This window comes from Papilio machaon, chromosome 24 (genome assembly GCF_912999745.1).
Source record: "Papilio machaon chromosome 24, ilPapMach1.1, whole genome shotgun sequence".
In the NCBI taxonomy this organism is placed as follows: Eukaryota; Metazoa; Arthropoda; class Insecta; order Lepidoptera; family Papilionidae; genus Papilio; species Papilio machaon.
The window spans coordinates 2,404,562-2,426,161 of NC_060009.1; the positions used below are offsets into that span (position 1 = coordinate 2,404,562).

The 21,600-nt window shown below is 33.1% G+C and overlaps 1 protein-coding gene across 1 annotated transcript in view; it reads right to left on the reverse strand.

Annotated features, from left to right (window-relative positions):
- LOC106720566 (mushroom body large-type Kenyon cell-specific protein 1) overlaps positions 1-21,600 on the reverse strand; it is a 157,916-nt gene that overhangs the window by 95,353 nt on the left and 40,963 nt on the right. The window contains 1 exon segment of the mRNA XM_045684059.1: positions 11,496-11,604. Within this exon segment, the coding sequence (XP_045540015.1) occupies positions 11,496-11,589 (94 nt within the window). The 5' untranslated portion in view covers positions 11,590-11,604.

Genomic DNA, 21,600 nt, shown 5'->3' on the forward strand with positions numbered 1-21,600 from the left:
AACCCTAGTGCAGCGGTTGTAGGTTATGTAGTAACATTGACAGTCGCCGGAGTTGTGTAAGCGCTCGCCTTGGCCGAGCGCATGCGCAAGGAATCGCGCGCGCGCTGCCGCTCGAATTTCGAATGCATTCGAGGGCGCGCACTTGAACTTTTTGAATTTGGAACTTGTTTTTTTTTTAAATTCAAAGCCAATGTCAACGACCCTTTGTCTCATTCAGCTAGTCATATGTTAATTTAAATTTTTAATTTAGAATTGTCTAACTAGTAAATTAAAAATCTATAAATAAATTAGAGTTATAATATTTGACAGTTCTAAACAAATATAGTTTGTATTATTCCTAGAGTGAATAAGATATTCATAAAGTACACGCAAATGAAATGAAAACCAAATATGATCTGAGAATGAAAAGAAGTTTAAATACAACGTGCCATCGTTCATGTGCGAAATTAAAGTTATTTTTAACTCAAACATTTAGGTTACAGACGCAAGTGCATATCATACTTCCTGTGTGCATTCGTGGCCTCTTTGCGTTTTAAACAAATATTTAAAGATATTTTGTATCATTTAAGAATATTTCTATTCCTTATATGTGGAAGAATTTAAAACTTTGAGGTGCGTTATTTGTTTCTTGAATTATGTTAATTATTAAATAATAAAATATAATATTAAAAAAATGCATCCTTTTATTTTTCACCTACGCATTTTTAATCTGACTTTTTTTACTTTAAATTTTTTGTCTGTCTATAACTGATTTCTAATTAAAGTGTAGAATAATTTAGTATGTATTAAGTGTTTTTAAATATAGTTAATTTAATTAAACACTAGTTATTTGTATTTTGTCGATAAATAATAAAAGTATAATTAAAATTCCTAAATTTCTCATCGCGGTAAAATTGTGTTTTATAGTAAACGCGGAAAAAGTTCCGACGGTAAAATTTTAGCCTACGAAGTCGCGTAGACGCGTAGCTGCCGAATTTAATTAAATGTTTATAATTAAATAAGACGTGTTTTGTTTTTAAAAATATTTTATGTGCAAATAAAATTATTGTGTTTTATATGTTACGATTAAATTTAAATGATTTAATGAAAATATTTTTATTTAATTTGTAACTTATTTTTTGAAATTGTTTTGTTGGAAAATGTTTTATAATCAATTTATAAATGTCTTTATTTAATTATAAATTCATTTATTTTTCTTCATCAATTGGTTTTCGATCATAAATATAGGTTGCAATTTGTTAACCCACACATATTCACTTACGCACACATTGTTATTGCGTAGCCATGGTAAAAAGAGTGGGACAGATAAACGTTAAAGAGTATAGGTGGGGCGCAATGGTGGGGGCGCGTAAGAAAACACGCGAAAAAAATGTGCGTGAACACCCCACACATGCATGCGTAACCCCTTACACACACGTACATACGTACATCGAGTTATGTACAAAAAAGCACTATAATTCACCTTCTTTGTTATCAAATATATGTTTTTATTGTTTACTTACATGCGTCAGAGGTGGCCTGTTCCTCCTCGGTCCAGCTTGACACTTCGGTGGTAATTTTCGTAGCAGATAATATAATACAAACGCAAAAAAAAAATAAAGTTCCAAAACACAAACGGCGTCACCTGGTCATATAATTCACTCACGAATCCATGGAGTCGTAATTCGCCGCCAAAACACCGGCACAGTTAATATAGCACATAACGTCACTGCACACAAAATATTCCTTTATTTTATTTTCTATTTGAACCTTGTTTTTAAAATGAAAAAATATTGTTCGGGTCCTAAGTTTCCATTTGATATGTTTCGTGCATCGCGACAATTTTTAAATTTTTACTTATTTATACCGAAAAAACTCGAGGTTAATAAATATATATTCACTAAATCGCCAAAAATATGTTCTTTCGAAAACCACTACGCGAATGATATGAATATAATTTTAATTTTGTACAAAATATAGTCTGATGTGAAAAATATTTTTTTTTCTTCAAATTTTAGATTATTTTTCGTTTGTTATTATTTATTTATTTTGGAGGTTTTTAGCGGTTAGGTCGCGTGTTATGGTCGAGTTGTGTGGTGAGAACGGAAATGCGACTCTCTAGCAGTTGTGCATAGGCGGGACTGCACTGGCGGCTGGTGGCGGCGCACACTGCACTAGCGCCGTGCGTACTTATCCATTACCTTGTATTTACTGCGAGCGAGAGCGAACGATCGCTCCATCTTGATCCGCTTACGGCGGGAATTTAATAAAATAACTTTTTGTTTCTTTTACACTTTTTAACTTTGCATTATTTTAATTCGTTTTAGTTATTTTTCAAATCATAAATTTCATTAATTAAATATCAAAATATCGTTTAAAACAGGATGTTTTGACTTAGATCGAGAAAATTGTGAAAGAATAAATGAAGAAAGAGTAATAAGGCAATTGTTGTTAAAAATGAGTGAAATTGTTCTTAAAGAATATCTTTAACAAAATGGTCATATTCTGGCATTTATATTGATATAGGAAGTATTGATGTTATTATGAAACCAAAATACTATTTCATGTTTACAAAGACAAATTTAATTTATTCAGCAGTTTTAACATCAGTTTTCGGAAAGGAAAAGTATTAAATGATTTTATATTCTCCTACGAAATAACAAATTTTACGGTGTTTTGTTCGCGCACTTTAATAATGTTAGGCAAGGATTAAGAGTGCGCAGTCTTAGTACACCCACACAAGTGCGAAGTGCAACGTCGTGTTACTTAGGGGCGCGGCTGTGTGAGTGCCCGCGCTCGTACAAACCTTGAGCATTTTAGTTTTACTTATCTTATCCTTTGTAACGATTCAAACTGCATCTCATTAATAACGCTTTGTATAATTTATGATGAATTTTTTTAAGAAATGATGGCGTAGCTTAAATTTTAGATTTTTAAATTTTGAAAATAGATCGTCATTATCTTGAAACGGTTGTGTGCAATTCGAGTTGCGTTTGTGTGTGTGTGTTTTTTATCGTTTTTTTCTTGGCGTGTGAGTGCGTTCGATTGTGTACGGTGTGTTGTCGTTGTGAGAGTGCCAATAGTACAGGCATTTTTTTTATGTGTGTGTCGTTCTTGTAAGAAAATGCTTTGAGTTCGGGCGGTGAAAAATTTCGTTGGAACCCAAATAGATGGCGTTGCATCGATGCAAATAGCAAATTCCGTCAAAAATTATATGCTTGTGTACAACGATGTTTTAATATCGCCTCTATAACTATGAGACTTAAGTGACAAAATTGCTTGGATGTTGTTTTTTTTTTATTCCTCGTCTACGATGATATCTCCAGTATTAGGAAGCTATTTTATTTAACACAGTAGTAATTACTGTTATTAGATATAATGATTTGCTGATGAATATTCGCGGTCTCGTTTCCGGAACTTGTCGCGACTTGTTGCCAATTTAGCGAAAACAATTGCAATTTTGCACGCGATTCTTTTTTAATTGTTGTTTTTTTTTCGAAATTTTTTATTTGTAGCTTGTTGTAAGAGAAGTGATACTTTATTGATATGTAATTTTTTGTATTCTTAAGTCCTATAATAGTTATACATAGAGCAAAATTTAAAATTCAACTTGAAGATGGCTAATGCAATGAAAATTGTGAAAAAGGATATGCGTAAGAAGAGAATGAAGTCAAATATGACAGATAATAGGGAAGGGGAACCAGGAATACATACTGCGCCCACCCTCTGTATGGATAAGGGCAGGTTTATGATAATGTATGTTATTTGTTAGGGGGTTCTTCAAAACTTCATATAATAATAGTATTATATAATATTATAAATAAAGTGGCAAGCTGAGCTCGCGTGAGTTCCACACAAGTATGCAGGCTAAGGTCATTCGGCGATGGCCAAGGCTCCATTCTAGTCCTTTGAGATTTACTTACATTGCACTAATCTGATACACTAAATAAGTTTCATTACATTATTGTTTGTGTATTTTTTTTTTGAATTTGGAATTCTTTTTGATATAACTTTAATGAAATGTTTAATGAAGTATGTTTGTGTTTCGAGTGTTTGTGAGTTTTTGTGTGTTTTGTTCTCACAATTTTTTTCCCTTATTAGAATATATTACTATTTTATTTTATTACAGTCACTGAAAGTGATGAAAATATTTTTTTGTAAAAGTGTTTTACGGAAACCTATGCTTCAGTTTATCAATGGCAGGTAATATTAATTGTTACCCGAAACGACCTGTACAAAAGAAAAAAAAAGTTTTTCTTTTTTTAAATGAACATTTGTCACGTTTGTACAAAATCCGTACTATCCTCGTGCAAGTAAATTATTTCTAATACAAGTCTAATTGTAACATCAATAATGTTGGTGAACTTCACTCGCAGACAGTATACCGCGACCTCGAAAACTTGAGTCTTGTCGGGTCTCAAGTTCGACAAATACAAACATTCTAACATACCTCAAGATAACTTTACACTTGAACTATGCTATTCATATTAGAAATAAATAGACATACATTCCATCAATATTAAATGTTGTCATCTCTGTTTTTTTTCATACAAAATGTAAGGGATGATAATAAGTTAATACGAGTGTCATCTCTGTTTGAGTCGCTAGTCTTTATCTCTACCGACCCTCCGAGATTTCGTCCGGGTGGCAAAGGATGTGCAAAATTTAAAGAAAATTTAAATACAGTGGTTTAGAAATATGTTGTTTATTCATGTTTACTAAGCTTTAGTAATAATAAAATATATAGCATATGTCACCCGGGGATAGTGTATAGGATAGCAACACTATCCACTGTTATTTATTATATGTATACTGTTGGGTATAGTGAAAGAATTATTGGATTCGCTACAGTAGTTTCGGTTCATGCAAACAAACAAACGGTAAAATCTTTCTTCTTTATAATATACTTCTTTATAATATTAATACTGATTAGTAATAATTACGATGAATATCATCGTGACATTATAAAATAAAAAAAATATGTATTGATTTACGTAATATCCTAATAACTTGCAAAGAAAGAGTTACTTGTTAATTAATCCGACCCGTGAGAAGTTAATTCCAAAGTTAAACTCAATCAAATAAACTTATGTTTCGTAAGGTTATATTTAGAAGTTGAAAAGTTCGTTGACCTCGTAATGATTGGTTAGGAAAGTTTACAGCCTATGAAATACTTTCAAACTGTAAAGGAAAATTGTATAATTAACTAGCTTTTACCCGCGACTTGGTCCGCGCGGAATTAAAAAAAATGCACACAAGAAAAAAAAAGTTCCTATGTCCGTCTCCTAGTTCTAAGCTACCACCCCACAAATTTTCAGCTAAAACAGTTCGACCGATCTTGAGTTATAAATAGTGTAACTAACACGACTTTCTTTTATATATATAGATGAGTGTTTTCTGTTGGGGCAGTTCATTCTATGGATACGAACGGTCCAATCGGAAACAAAATACCCACTAGGTCGATTGATCAGTAGGACAATCGGCCCGATAGGAAACTCCCTAAGTAACACAGCTCTACACTAAAAAAAGTTTTTTTTTATGCCCTGGATATCATTGCAAAATTTACGTTTTCAAGTGCCCAGATTTCGAATATATTCATGAAAGTTCTCAATGTGCTCGTATTTATCAGGGTATGAGGGTCGATGGGATTGTCACATGATGGCAGATTACTGCAGGTCTTTGAAAAGAAATTGTCCCCTGAAAAATTATCAAAAGAACAGCCCGTAAATAATAAGTAAACAGGAAAATATTATCGAATAATTCATCGTTCTAATACAAGTATTTTCGTGGCATGGATTCGTGGGTTTAAAGACGCAACTGTCAAAGTCAGTCTACCCACGTTACAGAAACCCGCGTCAAAGCACGTTTTTATGACGCACGTTTTGTTAATGGATCGTCTTTTTGTGACTGTTATCTCGCTTGAAAAGATATGACAATTGCAGTCCCGAAATTGATAAAATGTTTTTTTTTTTTAATTTTACAATAACTAAATAAATCTGGAATCACGGCAATGTCTTCGTGGAGGCGAACACGGCTGAACTCTCGTTTTTCTAAACAATCAGACGTATCAAATAATTTATAATGTAACATAGTTAGTACGTTATATTATACATGATCAGCCGACGTCTACACTGAGGTTCGGAGCCTACCCTAAGTTAGGGGTGACTAGGCCATAATCAACCAATGCGAGTTGGTTGACTTCACACATATCATTGAATTTCTTCTCAAATATGTGTAGGTTGTGTCGGTGGCGATACCAGATATGTTTTATTTTCATTTTCATAGTCTTGACATACCCTTATACTTGGATAGAGAGGACTTTTGCACAATACAAAAATCGTTAAAAAAACAACAAAAGTGATAAAAAACAATGTTAAAATCGAAATCGGATGACTTTGCATTGTGCAGTCAAAATGGACTCCATTCATTCGAAGTGGTTTATTGGTAAGTATGTTTTTATAAGAACAATCGAATGGAAAATATATAAAATATTTAACAATAAAATAAGATGTGATATCTCAGTGGTTAATCGTTCGTTTCTGAATGTATACATTTGTTTTTCCGTAACATATTATATTGTATATTCGTAGTAATACATATATACAATATAGTAAATATGTATACTATCAATAACGTATAGTATATAAATAATGCCAACAATGTTTTCAAACTAATTTTATTAACGGAAATTGTGTTCTAATAATGTTGAAAATAATTTGCAAAGCTTCCGAATTTCGTTTCCCATAGATTTAAAATCTTTATGCCACAGTTGAACATTCTGCGTACGTAATTAAAAAAATACGAGACAAAATCGAGTGAAATGTTTGTTCAACAAATTTCATGTCGCAACAGCGAAAACCAGTGCGAGTGTATCGGCTGAAAACATAATGGTTTAATCTCGTTACATCGGTTTGTATCGGATATCTGTTGCATGCTATTTTGTTGAGCTACAGTAATACCTTTCTACCTATTTATTACCATAGAAAATATTACCATTAGACTGACAAAAGACAAGGAATGTCTATGTCCAATATACTAATACAGGCTGATGATAAAGTTAATAATTAAAAAAAAATTATCGTACTTCAAAATGTGTCTTAAAAATTCGAATTAGACCATAAATAACAAATTGATTTGTATCTATGCGTAACATAGTCACACACCGATATACCATTCTACCGAGAAATGAATTGCATAATGGCCGGAAAATCGACCCAAATTCTTAAGGAGCTAAACTAGAACAAAAACCTCTTATGGTGGCCGCCATGACAGTTTTTTTTGTCATCGACCTAAGATGGCGCGTGACATCGGAAGCCGTCTAAAACAAAAGAAGTGCGACCGCCCCACCCAACTTTCTAGGCAACTAAACATTTTAAAGCCAAAAAATGCCAAAAAAAAAAAGAAATAAAATACTGTAACAGTTTAAACAAATTTAAACGCCTAACGATTAACGCCAACGGGATTAAGTCAACACGCCTGACGTCCGTTGAATTCCGTGAATTTCCGAATTGTCGGTGTGATTTCGGGCAGAGTAACACGTGCGACATAGACACAAGTTGGCATGCTAAACTATAAAGTGGCACATTTACCCTGCTGGCTTGCATCCGGCGACCACTTGTTGCACGGCTCCAACTTCTCGTTTGCGACGCCGAACTTCGTTTATTCGAATATTTACCTCTAACTTACAATTTATTCTGTACACTTTTCAACTATAAAAAAAAAAACTATTTTACTAACACACTATTTTTTTTTCAACTATTTTCACTAGCTAACTTTTTAAAGAGATTTTACAGCGACATTTAACTACGAAATATAAATTTTTGCTAAAGCATAAATGTTACAAAAATTTAACACAAACGATCTAAAGCACTTAATAATCCGTCACATCACTGGCACTGTCTTAAAACTCCTTAGACGTTTGAACGTACTCGTAAGAAAACCGACTTGCGATAGAATTTCAGATCTTATAACGGAGGCACTTTTTAGTTGGCACGGTATGTATTTTTATAATGTTCCTATTAATTTTACGGTGCGCAAAATAGTTTTGATGTTACAAATATTTATGATTTTATCAGTGATAAGAGTAGTTGCATCGGTGCACGCCGGTCGAGTTGCAACAGGTTGTTTGGCGGAGTGTCGAGCTAGCGCATGCGCCCTAAGAACATCCAAATGCACTCCTCTACAATGGTCACAAAATATTCGCCAATCATTTTCCTTCTAACATTTTGATATTCAAAATTAGAACAATGTAAAGAATGAAATAAATTGATGTCCAATGTTTAATTTACACATTCAATTCTACTCTGAATATTATAACATCCGTTAAAATTTCTATTATATTTATAGTTCTCACATGTGCTATTGAAATGAATATCCTATTATTGTTTTATCACAATTAAGTCACACTAACCTTTTACAATATATTATTAGGAACGTGGACTTTACAATCAATTGGGTGGTGAAATTAAACATCGCTCTTTTGTTATTATTAAATATGTTCTCAATTACATTTTCTAAATTAATAATATGATAAATTAAATGTCCGTAGTACATCTAATGTTTAATGTCATTAAAATATCAGAAGTCGACTATAAAAGAAAGATGTATATTAATTTTTTTTACCTCATATTTGAATAAAATAATTAAAATTTTAAGTATAAGTTCTAACTATGTATAGACGTTTTAATTTGTAAATATTTTTTTTAAATACGTAAGTAAGTTCATATGTATTTATAAACGTGGATTCTGTTTTTTTAATGTTTTTTCATGAAAAGGTTTACAAAATATGATAAAGAAAAGAGTATTGTATTCAGTTTCAGTGTAGTGAGTATGGTAACTATTTTTACAACTCTATTTCATTCTGAAATTTCTCGCCGAAACAAGTATCTCTCTCTCTCTCTCTTCAATGCCTGTAAAAGGGATGGCAATATGATTTTATATAAGCTTTTAGCTAGTGGAAATCACAGAAGGTTATTATTGTGTGATTTGTTTAAAATATCTTGTAAAGAACGAACAAATAAAAAAATATTTGCTTTCTAGTAAAATTGATTATAATTAACAAAAATGTGGTCATTGTAGAACACGCAATGCAATCGCCCCGCAATGCCGGTCGGAATTAGGCGCAACGCGATCTAGCCTTTATCCGAGCTAGGACCAAATCGACGTAGCGATACCATCTCTCCACATATTCACCAAATATCGACTCACTCGGTTCCAGGAACTACTGGAACTTAGTACGGAGGTATTTGAAAGTTCAAGTCTCTTAGTTCTACAATATAGTAATGTAGGCCTAAGTTTAATTATTATAGATTGGTCCGTGTTTTCTAAAAATTTTGAGTTATCAAACTAGGAGAAAGTTCTTTAAAGTAGTGTACATTTGTGCCAGTGAACAAATAATTACTCGTTTCGAAATAATGTATGTAGTAATTAAAAATGTTATTTTCATTTTAAAGTTGGTCCGGAATTTAAAACACCCTATATATATATAAATTACATGAAGCTTTTTTTATGTAAAATCGTTTACACATTGATACTGCGAACTTGATGTTATTTGTCATTCACCATAACCATTTTAACCTATATTTTGAAAATAAAAAAGTTAATATAAAAAGGACAATAATTGATTCTGCATAGTTAAATAATTGCGTGTACCGTCAGCGCATCCTAATGGAGACTAAATGAGTTGAAGGCTATTTGAGAAATGCAGCCGACCGGATGAGTGATCACTACAGCACCTGCTTACCGACTGAGGGGTATTGCCTTCAAATTTATAGATTATTTTATAATAATAGCCCTATCAAGCCTATATTAATTTATTTATTCTTACTAAAATGTTATCTTATTACGTTTGAAATCCGAATAATTCGACCATTAAACCCTAAAAATATTCATCTATTTTAAAATTTAGGAAGTTAAAAGCGTGATTGAAGAAAAATTAAGCGACATCTAGTGACGTAATATCAACATTTTTCTGACTATAAAGTGAACTGATCAAATAAATAGTTTTTTTTTTTTACCAAAAAGTCAAATCTATTTCTGACCAGTAATACATTTAGTACAATATTCCCCCGTGCGTAGATAACATCGCAAAATTTATCCTCTTCCGTATCCACCCCACGATATGAGGTTTAATAACCAAAGCTCCTACGGTTGGTTTGTTTGTCTTGTACGCTGGAAGCAACGGAACCTCGTTTTAGGGTTCCCTAGTAAAACAAAACTTTGCTCGCATATGAAGGAAAGGTTTTATTGCGTAAAGTTGGCGGAACTGAAAACATTTTGGAGAGTCTGACAACTTTACGTCTGGGTGGAAATGCGTAGGAAATTGTTGTATACACAGACTAGTTGAATGCAGTATGATAATTAGGAAAATGAAGTTTCATTTATCTGTGTCTTCTATTGCAAAAAAATATTTTGTAAAACGTTCAACATTTAAACATACACCCTGTACCTTAAATTTTTACAATTTTTCTGTCTGATTAAATTTTTTCCCTTTAGATTTATTTGTTTACAGTTCCTTGTAGCTAAATAACTGAATAGCTTTTCATCAGAAAAGTCTGCTTTTGGCTACAAGTAATCTAAAAAAAAAAAAAATTAAAAAAATCTGTAAAAGTAACAAAAAATTAATCCTTTTAACGTAGTTTTCCAAAGTGTTACAGATAAAAACTATTTAAAAGCGTGACTCAAAACATCGTACTTAGGACAAAAGGATAGAAGGTGTTTTTAATTATGGACCCCAACCCTACCTAATACTTAGACCTTGCCCTTGAGTGTATAACACTTTCCACTTCGGTGACTGTGGAACCATTTATGTTGCCACTCTACCACAGATAATAAATAACCTTTTTCGACGATAAAGTTTTTTTATAATGTACGGATATTTTTTTTTAATTTGACGACCTTTTTCGTGTTCTAAAGATGATCCAATTAGTGTGGACATTCTATGTAATAAAAAAATATGCGTTAGAAAAACTGTTTTCATTCCAAATACTAGTTTATAAGGAACTAGACTTAAAAATCTTAATAATATTATAAATGCGAATGTTCAGATGGATGGATGTTTGACGAAGGTATCTGCGGAACGGCTCTACGGATCTTGATGAAATTTGGCACAGAAGTAGAACATAGTTTGGAAGAACACATAGGCTGCATATTAAGTTTTTTTTTACTGCTTCGCGGAGTCGTAGGTGACAGCTAATAATATTGATAAATATAAAGTTTTGTTAAAAACAGAAGTTTTCGCTTATTTCGTTAGTACTTATCTTAAATTCGCGCTTAGAGTGAACGGTCACTAAGGGATTGTTTGAATTTTAAATTTACTCTTACGGTAAGTTAAAGTAACTATTTAAATACTGTGGTATTTAATTTTCATACTTTTTACAAATAATTCTGTATAATTAAATCATTTCGACCGTTCAGACACTCGAAAATCTTTTACAATAAAGCGCTTAAATCACTCATCGAGTATGTTATAATAGGGTACATTATGTGTTGTATAATAAAGCGCTTGAATCACTCACCGAGTATATAAACCATGTTCTTGGTCCAGCGTTGCAGCTCCTTGCGAATGGCGCGACGTTCCTGCTGACAGCGCGCGAAAGAGCACTCCGCCATGGCATACGAGCGAACCTAGAAATAAACAAATAATTTTACAACATCCATAGACGTACAAGATATCAAGACAAAGGTTGTTAAATCTGCCAGGATATATGTAGTATATGACGACACTAGAGACAAGACAAAATAGCCTATACAAATAGGCTATACAAAATAGCCTTAATTGCTTACTACGACATAACAAACTAAAATTTAGCTAACGGTAAAAATTCTATTACCTAATAAAGAAATGGGAACTAAAAAAAAAATGTAGGAACTTGCTTAAAAAGTCTAAATGTCGATGTACAAATTGAGAGTCCGTAATGCATTTCAAATGTCTGTTAAATTTTGTTGTCCAATTGATACATAAAAAATAACTTGAGTCGCTATAAAGACGAACAAAAGCTTAACAAGAATTCAAAACGTAGGTTCGATATAAAACAATAAATATAAACTGGCGACCGTCTGCGCGGGCGTGCAAAGAGCGGAATAAAAGATCGAAGAACCTCCAATTACTATAACATTCATCGGGTATCGACGCCGCCGGTCGATGCCCCCGACCTAACGAAATTCCACGAAAAACCTCCGGCCTCATCAGGAGATCCCGACCCACCCCGAATATGCACCTCGCCACCCGATCTAAACCCCCAAATTCTTATTTCAAACTCCAGACGAACGGGGGCGTAAGGCGAGGGGGGCCTCAGCATCGCGAAACTATTCTTATTTGAAAATCTCTCTCCACGGAATATGCCACGAAAGAGGTTCTTATTTTAAAAATATCACGCTCCACCGAAAATTTCGTGTCCGTTTACACTGACCGACCCGAGACATATCGATCGTGTATTTAATTAACATATTATACAAAATATTGTTTTTTTTTTAGTAATCAATAGAAATAAACAAGCCTTTATCTTTGTCATATTTAGACTAAAATAGTAATGTAGGCAAAATTCGTAATAGTTTATCTTATAGTTAAACTTGTAAAATCTAGTAAATTAAAGTCTCAGTTCATTTTATTAAATATCAAATTTACTATGTGTAGCGATAAACATCCTCCATATAACAAAACTATAATATTTTGATAACCATCTAATCGAAACATAAACGTGTATAACGAAAATCAATGAGAGACATTGGTTGAGAATGTTTCGTTTTTTTTTTTATAATTAATTTCGTTCGGTAGTCTGGCGGTGTAGACGCACACGAAATTTTCTTATTTTAAAAGCCCGAGGGGTGGGCGCGAACGTTCTTCCGAAATCCACCCCGCGCCGAGTGGCCAGTTATGATATTCTTATTTTAAAATCGCTTGCAGCGTTCCGATTCTGTTATTAAGATGCTGGCTGGTGTGTGCTCGTTTTAACATGAACGCAGTTGTTTTTTTTTTTTAAAAAAAGCTTCGCCGTTTTTATAAGCCTCTTTAGTCGGAAAACGTTATAAGAAAAAGATGAGAAACTGTTCGGTGCGCCGTTTTAATATATTGACTCTTTTTGACGTTCAGTATGATATTTTATTAAGTATGGAAAATTCTTTAAAATATACTTACGAAACATTATTGTAGCCATACATACATTTTACAATTTCACTCCTACAAAACGAAGTAAGACGGAATAATCTGATCTCTGTTATAGAATTGGTTTAAGAAGTTTTACTTAAATAGATTAAAAAAAAAACAAATTGAATGACAACTCACTTGTAAAAATTGATTCAGTTTAGGCTACAGGTCAATGCAATTGACACAACTCACATACGCAAATATATATATAGACGGATATATCTAAGTCAGTGAGGTTATTTTAAATAACATTTGAATACTGTCATGGTCAATATACTATATATTAAGGTACAAAAAGAAGGGATCGGTAAACAAAATCCTATAAAGCAAACGAAATGACCCACGTCATCTTCCCTGACCTACGTGACCCAGTTACCAAGTTACGCACCGAGGGGCGGGGGTGCCCAATTCGCATCCTAAGCCTCGCCCTCGATACACCCTGACCGAGAGAAACAGCTGATGTATTTAACCTTCTTTTCCCTTAAAGTTCAATGATCTTTTGATATAGTCTATTTGTTTTTTTTGACCTAACTTTTCTAAGGTGTCTTGTAAAAAATTAAAAAGTTTGGCAATTTTGTTATAATTTATTTAAAATATACTTTTATGTGTAATTATTATTTGAAAGTCGAAATTACCAGAAATTTGAGTAAAATAACGTAATTCATAAGTTAAAAAATATATTTTTTTTTCTTCTACTATGTCATGTCATTATATTTGTCATTTATACGTCATACCTTACAATAAAATTGTCATACAAATTTTCTACCATTATTTTCCTACGCAATCTCTTCATCTATATTGCCAATCTGGTCATTGACCTCGACTGTCTACACTCGACTGAAGATAGTAGCTATCATTTCTAAAGCTTTAACTTTCTTCGTATTTCAATCTTCAAAGTAATTAGTTCTAATAATATTTTTCTAATTCAGATCAATAGAATTTTATTCAATTATACTTGATCTGACAACAATAGTAATTTAAAATTTAAATATTCTATACCAGCATTAGTAAAACCTTCACGGAGCCGAATCGAATGCATGCTAATTCCAAATTCGAATATTCGAATAGAAAAAAAGCAACATTGAACGACCGAGCAAGGCAACCAATAATCTTTCCCGCCAATTTCCATCGCTGTCAAATTTGGAAGCGCGTCGCCGCCACCCTAGCGCCCCCCCTCGACCCGGATCAATTTACGATAACTCGGTTTGAGCGCTCCGTCCCGCTCCGCCTTAAGACACCCGGCTATGCCCGTCTCCCCCCCGGATAACTTCTAGAACTACACAGGCAGTACATCGGAAAATACTATAACTCAATATTTATTCTTCAAAGCATTTTCTTGAATTTAAATTGTACCAGCTTATACATAAACTATTCAATTCCTACCTTTAAACACTAAGATAAACGTAAATTGTCAGGTAAAGAAGTAAAACCGAAATTAATATGTAGTTACATATTGAATATTTGTTTTAATTATGTAATTTTATATTATTGTATTGACTAACTACTAAAAAAAATGGGCTTTCCACCTGTTTTAGTATAAGAAGCAATTAAAACACGAGTATTATTTAAAACTGGCTGTGATAATAAACAAAAAATGTATAATTTAAAGTTATACAGTTCCCGTTTCATCTGCGAAGGGACCATTCTCTCACGCGGATATGGGCCGAGACTTATTTTTAACTGTTGTGTGCGTGTTACGTGGCCGTGTGTGCACGGGGGCTGGTTTACGCGTGTGTGCGTTTATTTGAAATATTCCCCCGTACGGTGGCGCACAGAATTGATGTTTTTAATTAGTTTGAAACACATTTCGAAGGTGGCTTGTATTGCGTTTATATTTTTTTCTACATTAGAAGATATCGCTGGCAGTAATTAATGCTCAGCGGTTTTCATATACGTTTTTACTTCGCCTTTTCAATATATTTGCATTTTTATATGTATTAAATATTTTTTTTGGAAAAAAAAGTCGATTAAAGCGCGTCCATAAAAGCGTCTAGTCAGCAGTTAAAACTTTAATCGAATGCCCTCCATTCGTGTTAAACAATTTCGTCAAAGTTACACTTTAAATGTTTTACATTTCGCTGCGAAACTACGTAGCTGCTAACCCGTGGAGCGTTTCCTGAAAACTTTCCTTTTGTAGGCGAAAATTCAATAGGCGGGGAAGTTCATTCCGTCACAAACCGCATCTCATTGTTGGTAGGTTAACTAACATTTAAATTTTATTCACGTTAAAGCAAAAAAAAATATAACCAAAGCAATCCCAATCATAAATCCAATACAATTTCGAATGAACATTTTTTTAAATCCAAAGCTCTATAACTTATTTTATTTTTTTCGAACGCAACGCCGATTCTGAATTTAAATTTGGAATATCTTCCGAATCGCTGGAATTTCATTTGAATACTGGCTCACATATATCGCCACAGAGCAGCAGCGATAAAGTTTATCTTTTGCGCTACTGGCTAATGTTGGAAGTTTGCAGTTGGATCCGCGTTATCTGTGGGTCGTTCAAAGTTAGTTCGCTGTGCACGTGTATATGGCCCGTATATTTATTGTAGGTTGGAATACCTGTTGCTCGCGCCGACGCTTTTGTTTTTGTTGATCGTTCACTAGTTTTGGCGGAGCGCCGTCGGATTCGAGTTGAAACAAGTTTATTAAAGTCACGTGGATGGCCACTGAGAGGCTTTTCCAAATAAAAGTCCGATGTGATGTTTCGTGTTTGTGTTCTGGCAACTTCTATTTAACAAGCGAAATTGGACGTACACTAACATAGTGCTCGATTTTTACACTGTATTACTGTTTTTTTTTTATTTCAACTTGCTAACCATTATTGAAGTCTTTCTTTCTTCTTCTAAAAGTAAATTATTTTTAGAATATAACATAAAATGGAAAAAATCTACTGTTTTTATAAGACGAAATAACTGACAAATCAAAATATAAAAGGCATTGTTGCAAAGTTCCATTCTTGTCCCTACTTACCCTGTCTGCGATAAAAGCATTTAAGTTTTAAATCGTTATAGGACTATAATTGTTCATTATAAGTTCATATAACTCCAATCACTGTAGCGTCGAGGTCCCGAAAAAAATCTTATCCCCGTTTATCCCAAGTTCCGTGGGGGACCGAGAAATGGGGGGATGGGTCGCCGTGGGGGGGCCTCCTCCGCGCCTGTGTGAAAGAATGCCGGGGAATCAATACAGCGGTGCACATTAAATTGGCCTGGGTTACTGTATAAGACATGACCCTGATTTTTTTTCGGCTGATTTTTTTTCTCCTTCAAATTGTGTTTAAGAGTTGATTGCCCTCTCAATAAAGGATCATAATTTCCGATGCATATTATGAACTTTAGACCAGTTACAGTTGAACTAAATGTATTATTGCACCGCGCCTAAACATCATTGTGGTAACAATTTATTTTTTTAGAATATACTCTACAAAGATAGAGATGGTAAAACTAGTAAGGTACATCCCTAGACCAGATAATCCTCGACCCATTTACCCCACTGTGGAGTAATCGTTACGGTGATGGCGGACCGAAATAAATTAAAAAAAGAAACCAAATAGCACAAAGCGAAAATGTTATCCCCAAGATTTTCCCCGCGAGCGTCTTAAACAAAAACTTCAATGAGGGACAGAAATGAGCCATCACTGGTACAACAATGGAAGGAAAAACAGTGGGGTAAAATTGGTCATAATGAATGTCACCCGCCACCCCCATCTTCCCCTTTGGGTCAAGCGGGAAATAAAATTTTAAATTGAAGCCGTGAAAAAGACAAAACGTTGAGACTGAGAGCTAAAGGGGCGTGCACACTGGACTATTCTTGTAGTCATTTTATAATTAGATCTACTAGGTGAATTAAATTTTAGTTTTAACTGTTAGAGATTAAACATATTGTGCTATTTTTTTTAAAAGAAAAATCTTGTTTTCTGTTACTGTTTCTGCTATTAAGTAAACCAATAACAGCTAATCCAAGCATTGGATCACATTTAATAGACTCCAAAGTCTCTAGACTGTTATAGACAGATATAAAAATAGAAAAGACAATTTTTTACAGACAATAGGGAACTCACAGGGTTATTGGTCTATGAGTCAATTCTAAGCCGAGCCAAAACATTTACAAACAGAAGGAAATACTAGAACAATAAACGAACAATTATAAACAAGAACAAATAGAAAAAGGTAATATAATGAAAACAAATGCATAACGGTAATAGTTTCATCATGTATTCTCTTATTTAAATTAAACAATAAATCTATATCACTATTTTTAATTTCTTTCCTTGTTTTACACAAATAAACAATTGTCACAAACAGATAATTCGTCAATTCACCCAATTCGACGCATTCGGTGTAAACAGAAATAACAACACAAGCAAGCTTTACAACAATTTGCCAAGACTCAATACTCTCGAATAAAGTTTTTAGTAATTTTACTTTTAATAGAAAAATATGATTTTATTAATAAAAACAGATAAGTAATTAGAAAATAACCTCTGTTGTAAAGTCTTCTTTAAAATGTGTCTCATTTAACACGAGTAAAATTAAAATGCTAGTCCTAAATTATTATTAGAGAGCTGTGTTTATACCAGGACAACATAAGTATACGTTCCTCGAATATGAATGTTCTTTGTTTGTATCGCGCTCTGATGACCGTTCCTTTCGTTGAGAAAATCGATTTTAACGAACCTTTGAAGGCTATGAACTCTTGGTAGTTTAAGATAAATTCTGGTAAAATTTAATAGTAATTTTTTATTCTGTTTTTTTTTGCCGTAATTAAAAAAAATATTTAAACTTGTAACCCCAAAGCACTATGTTTTTTTAATTATTTAAAATTAGACATAGACCAGTTAATTGAAAATACACCAGTTTTTCTGAATATAGGTAATATATTAGATAAGGGAAACTTTAAATCTTTTTTGTTTTTTGCTATTAAAAGGAAAATTAGAAACACAATTAACCATCCAGAGTTACCTTACTGCTTTATAAATAATACAATTACAATACTTATGTTACAGGCCGATGTTATCGTTCGACTTTTATCAAGGAAAGTTCACTCGGGCGTTCCCTATAAAAAATATCGATTGAGACATAACGGCTCTTGATATGGACGAAGTTATTTGAACTCCAGTCATTTTTAACAAGGCTTACGAAAGCCGTGTAAACTGCTAAAGAAGTTATACATTGTATAGTTTTAGAATAATAATAGTAACAGCCGTGTTCTTTTTTAGATAATATACACATATTTTGATTTAAATTTCTTTTTTGAATACATTTATCTAGTACGATAGTAGAGCGAGTAATGGATTCGTTCAACACTTTTAAAGAAGGATTACATGTCTACGGATCGATATTGTTAACTACATTTTTGGTCCTGGTACACTTTATTTATTCAGTTTTTCACTACGCAGAAATAATGAAAGCACGTATATAAAAAAAATTATAAATGTATTATAAAAAATAAGCTGTCGCCCGTAACTCCGTCCGCGCGGAATTAAAACTGTACATCTGTTTCAAATTTCATCAAGATCCGTGAAGGCGATCCGTAGATACCTTCAAACAAACATTCATCCATCCAAACTTTAACATATATAATGTTTAAAAGATATACTTTTTTTTTGAGAATAATCATCCATCTTTTTCCAACTTGAAACTCGAAGCGAGCAAAAACATTAACATGTTAAATTACTTATATAATTTGTTAAAAACATACATCTCACCCCCGAACCACCCTATTGGGCACACAACCCCATTTTAGAACGATAGGACGCTATCTTCGGAACACACACAAACTAATAATTAATCATCCAGCATCTTCCCCACTTTTCTTCCCACCCTGCGCCCCCCCAAGTTTAATTCCTGGTGCAAAACACCCCCCCAGCCCCGGTTTTTTCCGGAGCATGTTTTCATTTTGTACGTCTGGAGTAAGGAGGGCTTTTTCTGAACGTGCAAATTGAATTTTGTGGTCTTTCTGAATATTTTAGAGGCGGAGAGGATATTGGGTGGTTTGCTCGCTCCCTGTACTAACATGCTGAACTAATTTATTTTTTTCCATTTGCAACTCCTTACAGATACTTATTTAATTTCTGCTGTGCTGATTTGCGGTTACGTCTGTATCGGATAACGTTATGAATGTATTATTTTATATTTATTTCTACAAGCAAGAGTATTTAATAATTAGTAATATTGCGTATTTAATTTGAAAACATAGAGAAGGAATACAAGGATGAGGGAAAAGGATAGTTTGTTATTTCTGAGTGTGACTAACCTTAGTTAATCCTCGTTAAAAACATGTTCTCTCTTTTTTGTCAAAGATTGGTCTCAAAGACCAACGGATAAGGAAAGTATATCAAGACATCAAATTAGTCAAAAACGGATTCCATCATCATATATTAATGTTTTTCTAATCTATTTCTGTTAAAAGATTATTTTTATTTTTGTAAAATTTTTATGGTTATTTTTTATCTACACCTATCAAATTATGTAAATTGTAACATGATTTATTAAAAAAATCCAGTCGTTTTTATACACAGTCTACAAACAGTGTAATCCTTGAGAAAACGTTAAATAATTTCCGTAATTGTTTTAATAAAAAAAAAAATTAGGCAAAACATTTAAAGCCGTATATTTAGGTAGAAAGTTTGGTGACTTTTCTAGAGACTGCATTTAGAACTGTTTGCCGAAAATTTTCCACTCTGCAAAGTTTTACGGAACTTGAAACGTATGAATTACTTCAAAAATTACGAATATGTTAAAAACAACGTTTATTTTTTGTTGAAATATTTTATTTAAATGTAAAATCATGAAACTATGAAGACAAAAGTTTTTATCTCCGACATTTAAAGAATGTAGGCCTTTTCTAGACAGGCTTTGTCTCGCAGTTTCCTTTCGCTGCAGGTCGAAAACAAAAAAAAAGTTTCACAGGAAGTCAAGTTCTGACCATAGTTTAGTAAGTGGACTATTGATTGAGATTCCTTTGTGGTGGCGCTTTAAAAAAAGTTTAGAACAATTTTAATGAAATCGTTAAACAAGGTTATAAAGATGCGTTCATTTTCCAAACTATGTCTATGCCCTTAGTGATCTCTTAACGATTCTGAGTACGGAGGAGATTGTCATAATAATTAAAAACAACTGAATGTCTCTTCATATCAAGAATATATAAGGTACGTATAAAGTAAATGGGTTAAAAGAGCAATGACTGTATGAGGAACCTTTAGGAATTACGACGTTATTCAATCCGATACTACGTCAATATTTACGTTGTTATATGGTCAATCTTTACTAATATTATAAAGAGGGAAGTTCTGATTGTTTGTTTGCATTGAATAGGCTCCCAAACTACTGAATCGATTTCAAAAATTATTTCGCTGTTGGGAAGCTATACTGTCCCCAACTTCTAGGCTATATTTATTAATAGTTTTTTTTTTATTATTTCGCGGGGACGAAATCGCGCCCAACTGCTAGTCTATTGTAAGAAGACTAAGCACTAAAGGGTAAGCAGAGTTGAGAGTTTGTTTTTGGCGAGGTCCAGAAAAAGTTATTTTGTTTTGTTTTTTTACATTAACGTTTACATACTTGTCCATTAAGAGTATTTTTTAATAATATATTTACGTAATTCAAGTATTTGGTAGCTAGCTAAACTGTCTCATTTTATTCATTGTTTTGATAAATCCAAAACTTCTAAGGAATTATTGTAATTAATTCTCTTATATTAAATATTTTTAAAATTGTCCTTTTGCAAATGAAATAATCTGTTAATCTAGGAAGTAAAAGTAAATTCTAATGTTATCTATTTGAATCTAGACTTAATTCGCGAGTAAATCCGAAAAATAGCATATCCAAAATCTAATTAACCGTTGCACCAACAAAGAATCCTTTGTAACATCTTACGTTCGTTGGGGGTTGGGGGGTTAGAGTCCACGAGAAAAATGCACTCCCCCACCCCGTGCGCCGGGGGGTGGCGGCCCACTCCCTAGCGAAAGGGTGGCTGTATACATTTTTTCTTTTCCTTTTCTTAAGACGAAAATTTGTTACGCTTTTTATACCTATATACTGGGGGGTGGTTCGGGGCCCGATCAATAGTGGTGGGTCGCCCCCTTATCATGGCCACCCTTTATCAATTTTTCGTTCTTTAGTTTTTACTTATTATACGTACGGTATAATTAATTAACGGGTTAGCGGGGTACGCATTAGATGGATGATGTAGGAATATAGACTGTATTGCTTTGGAATTAGGCCTATAGCGACTTATCTCATATGTTGCGCCTCTGACCCAATGTCTTGGTTGATGGTCAAATGTTTGGCGCGCGGCCAAATATCGCAAGTGATGCTCTGCTCAGTGTTAAACATCGTTAAACTTTTCACAACGCTACGTTCCGTTTGACAATTCAAAGGTTATGTTTACATATTAAAAGTTTATTTGGTAATATAAAAATGTTTTATGCCCAAATTCTGAAAAAATGTTTATTTTATTTTATTTTACTA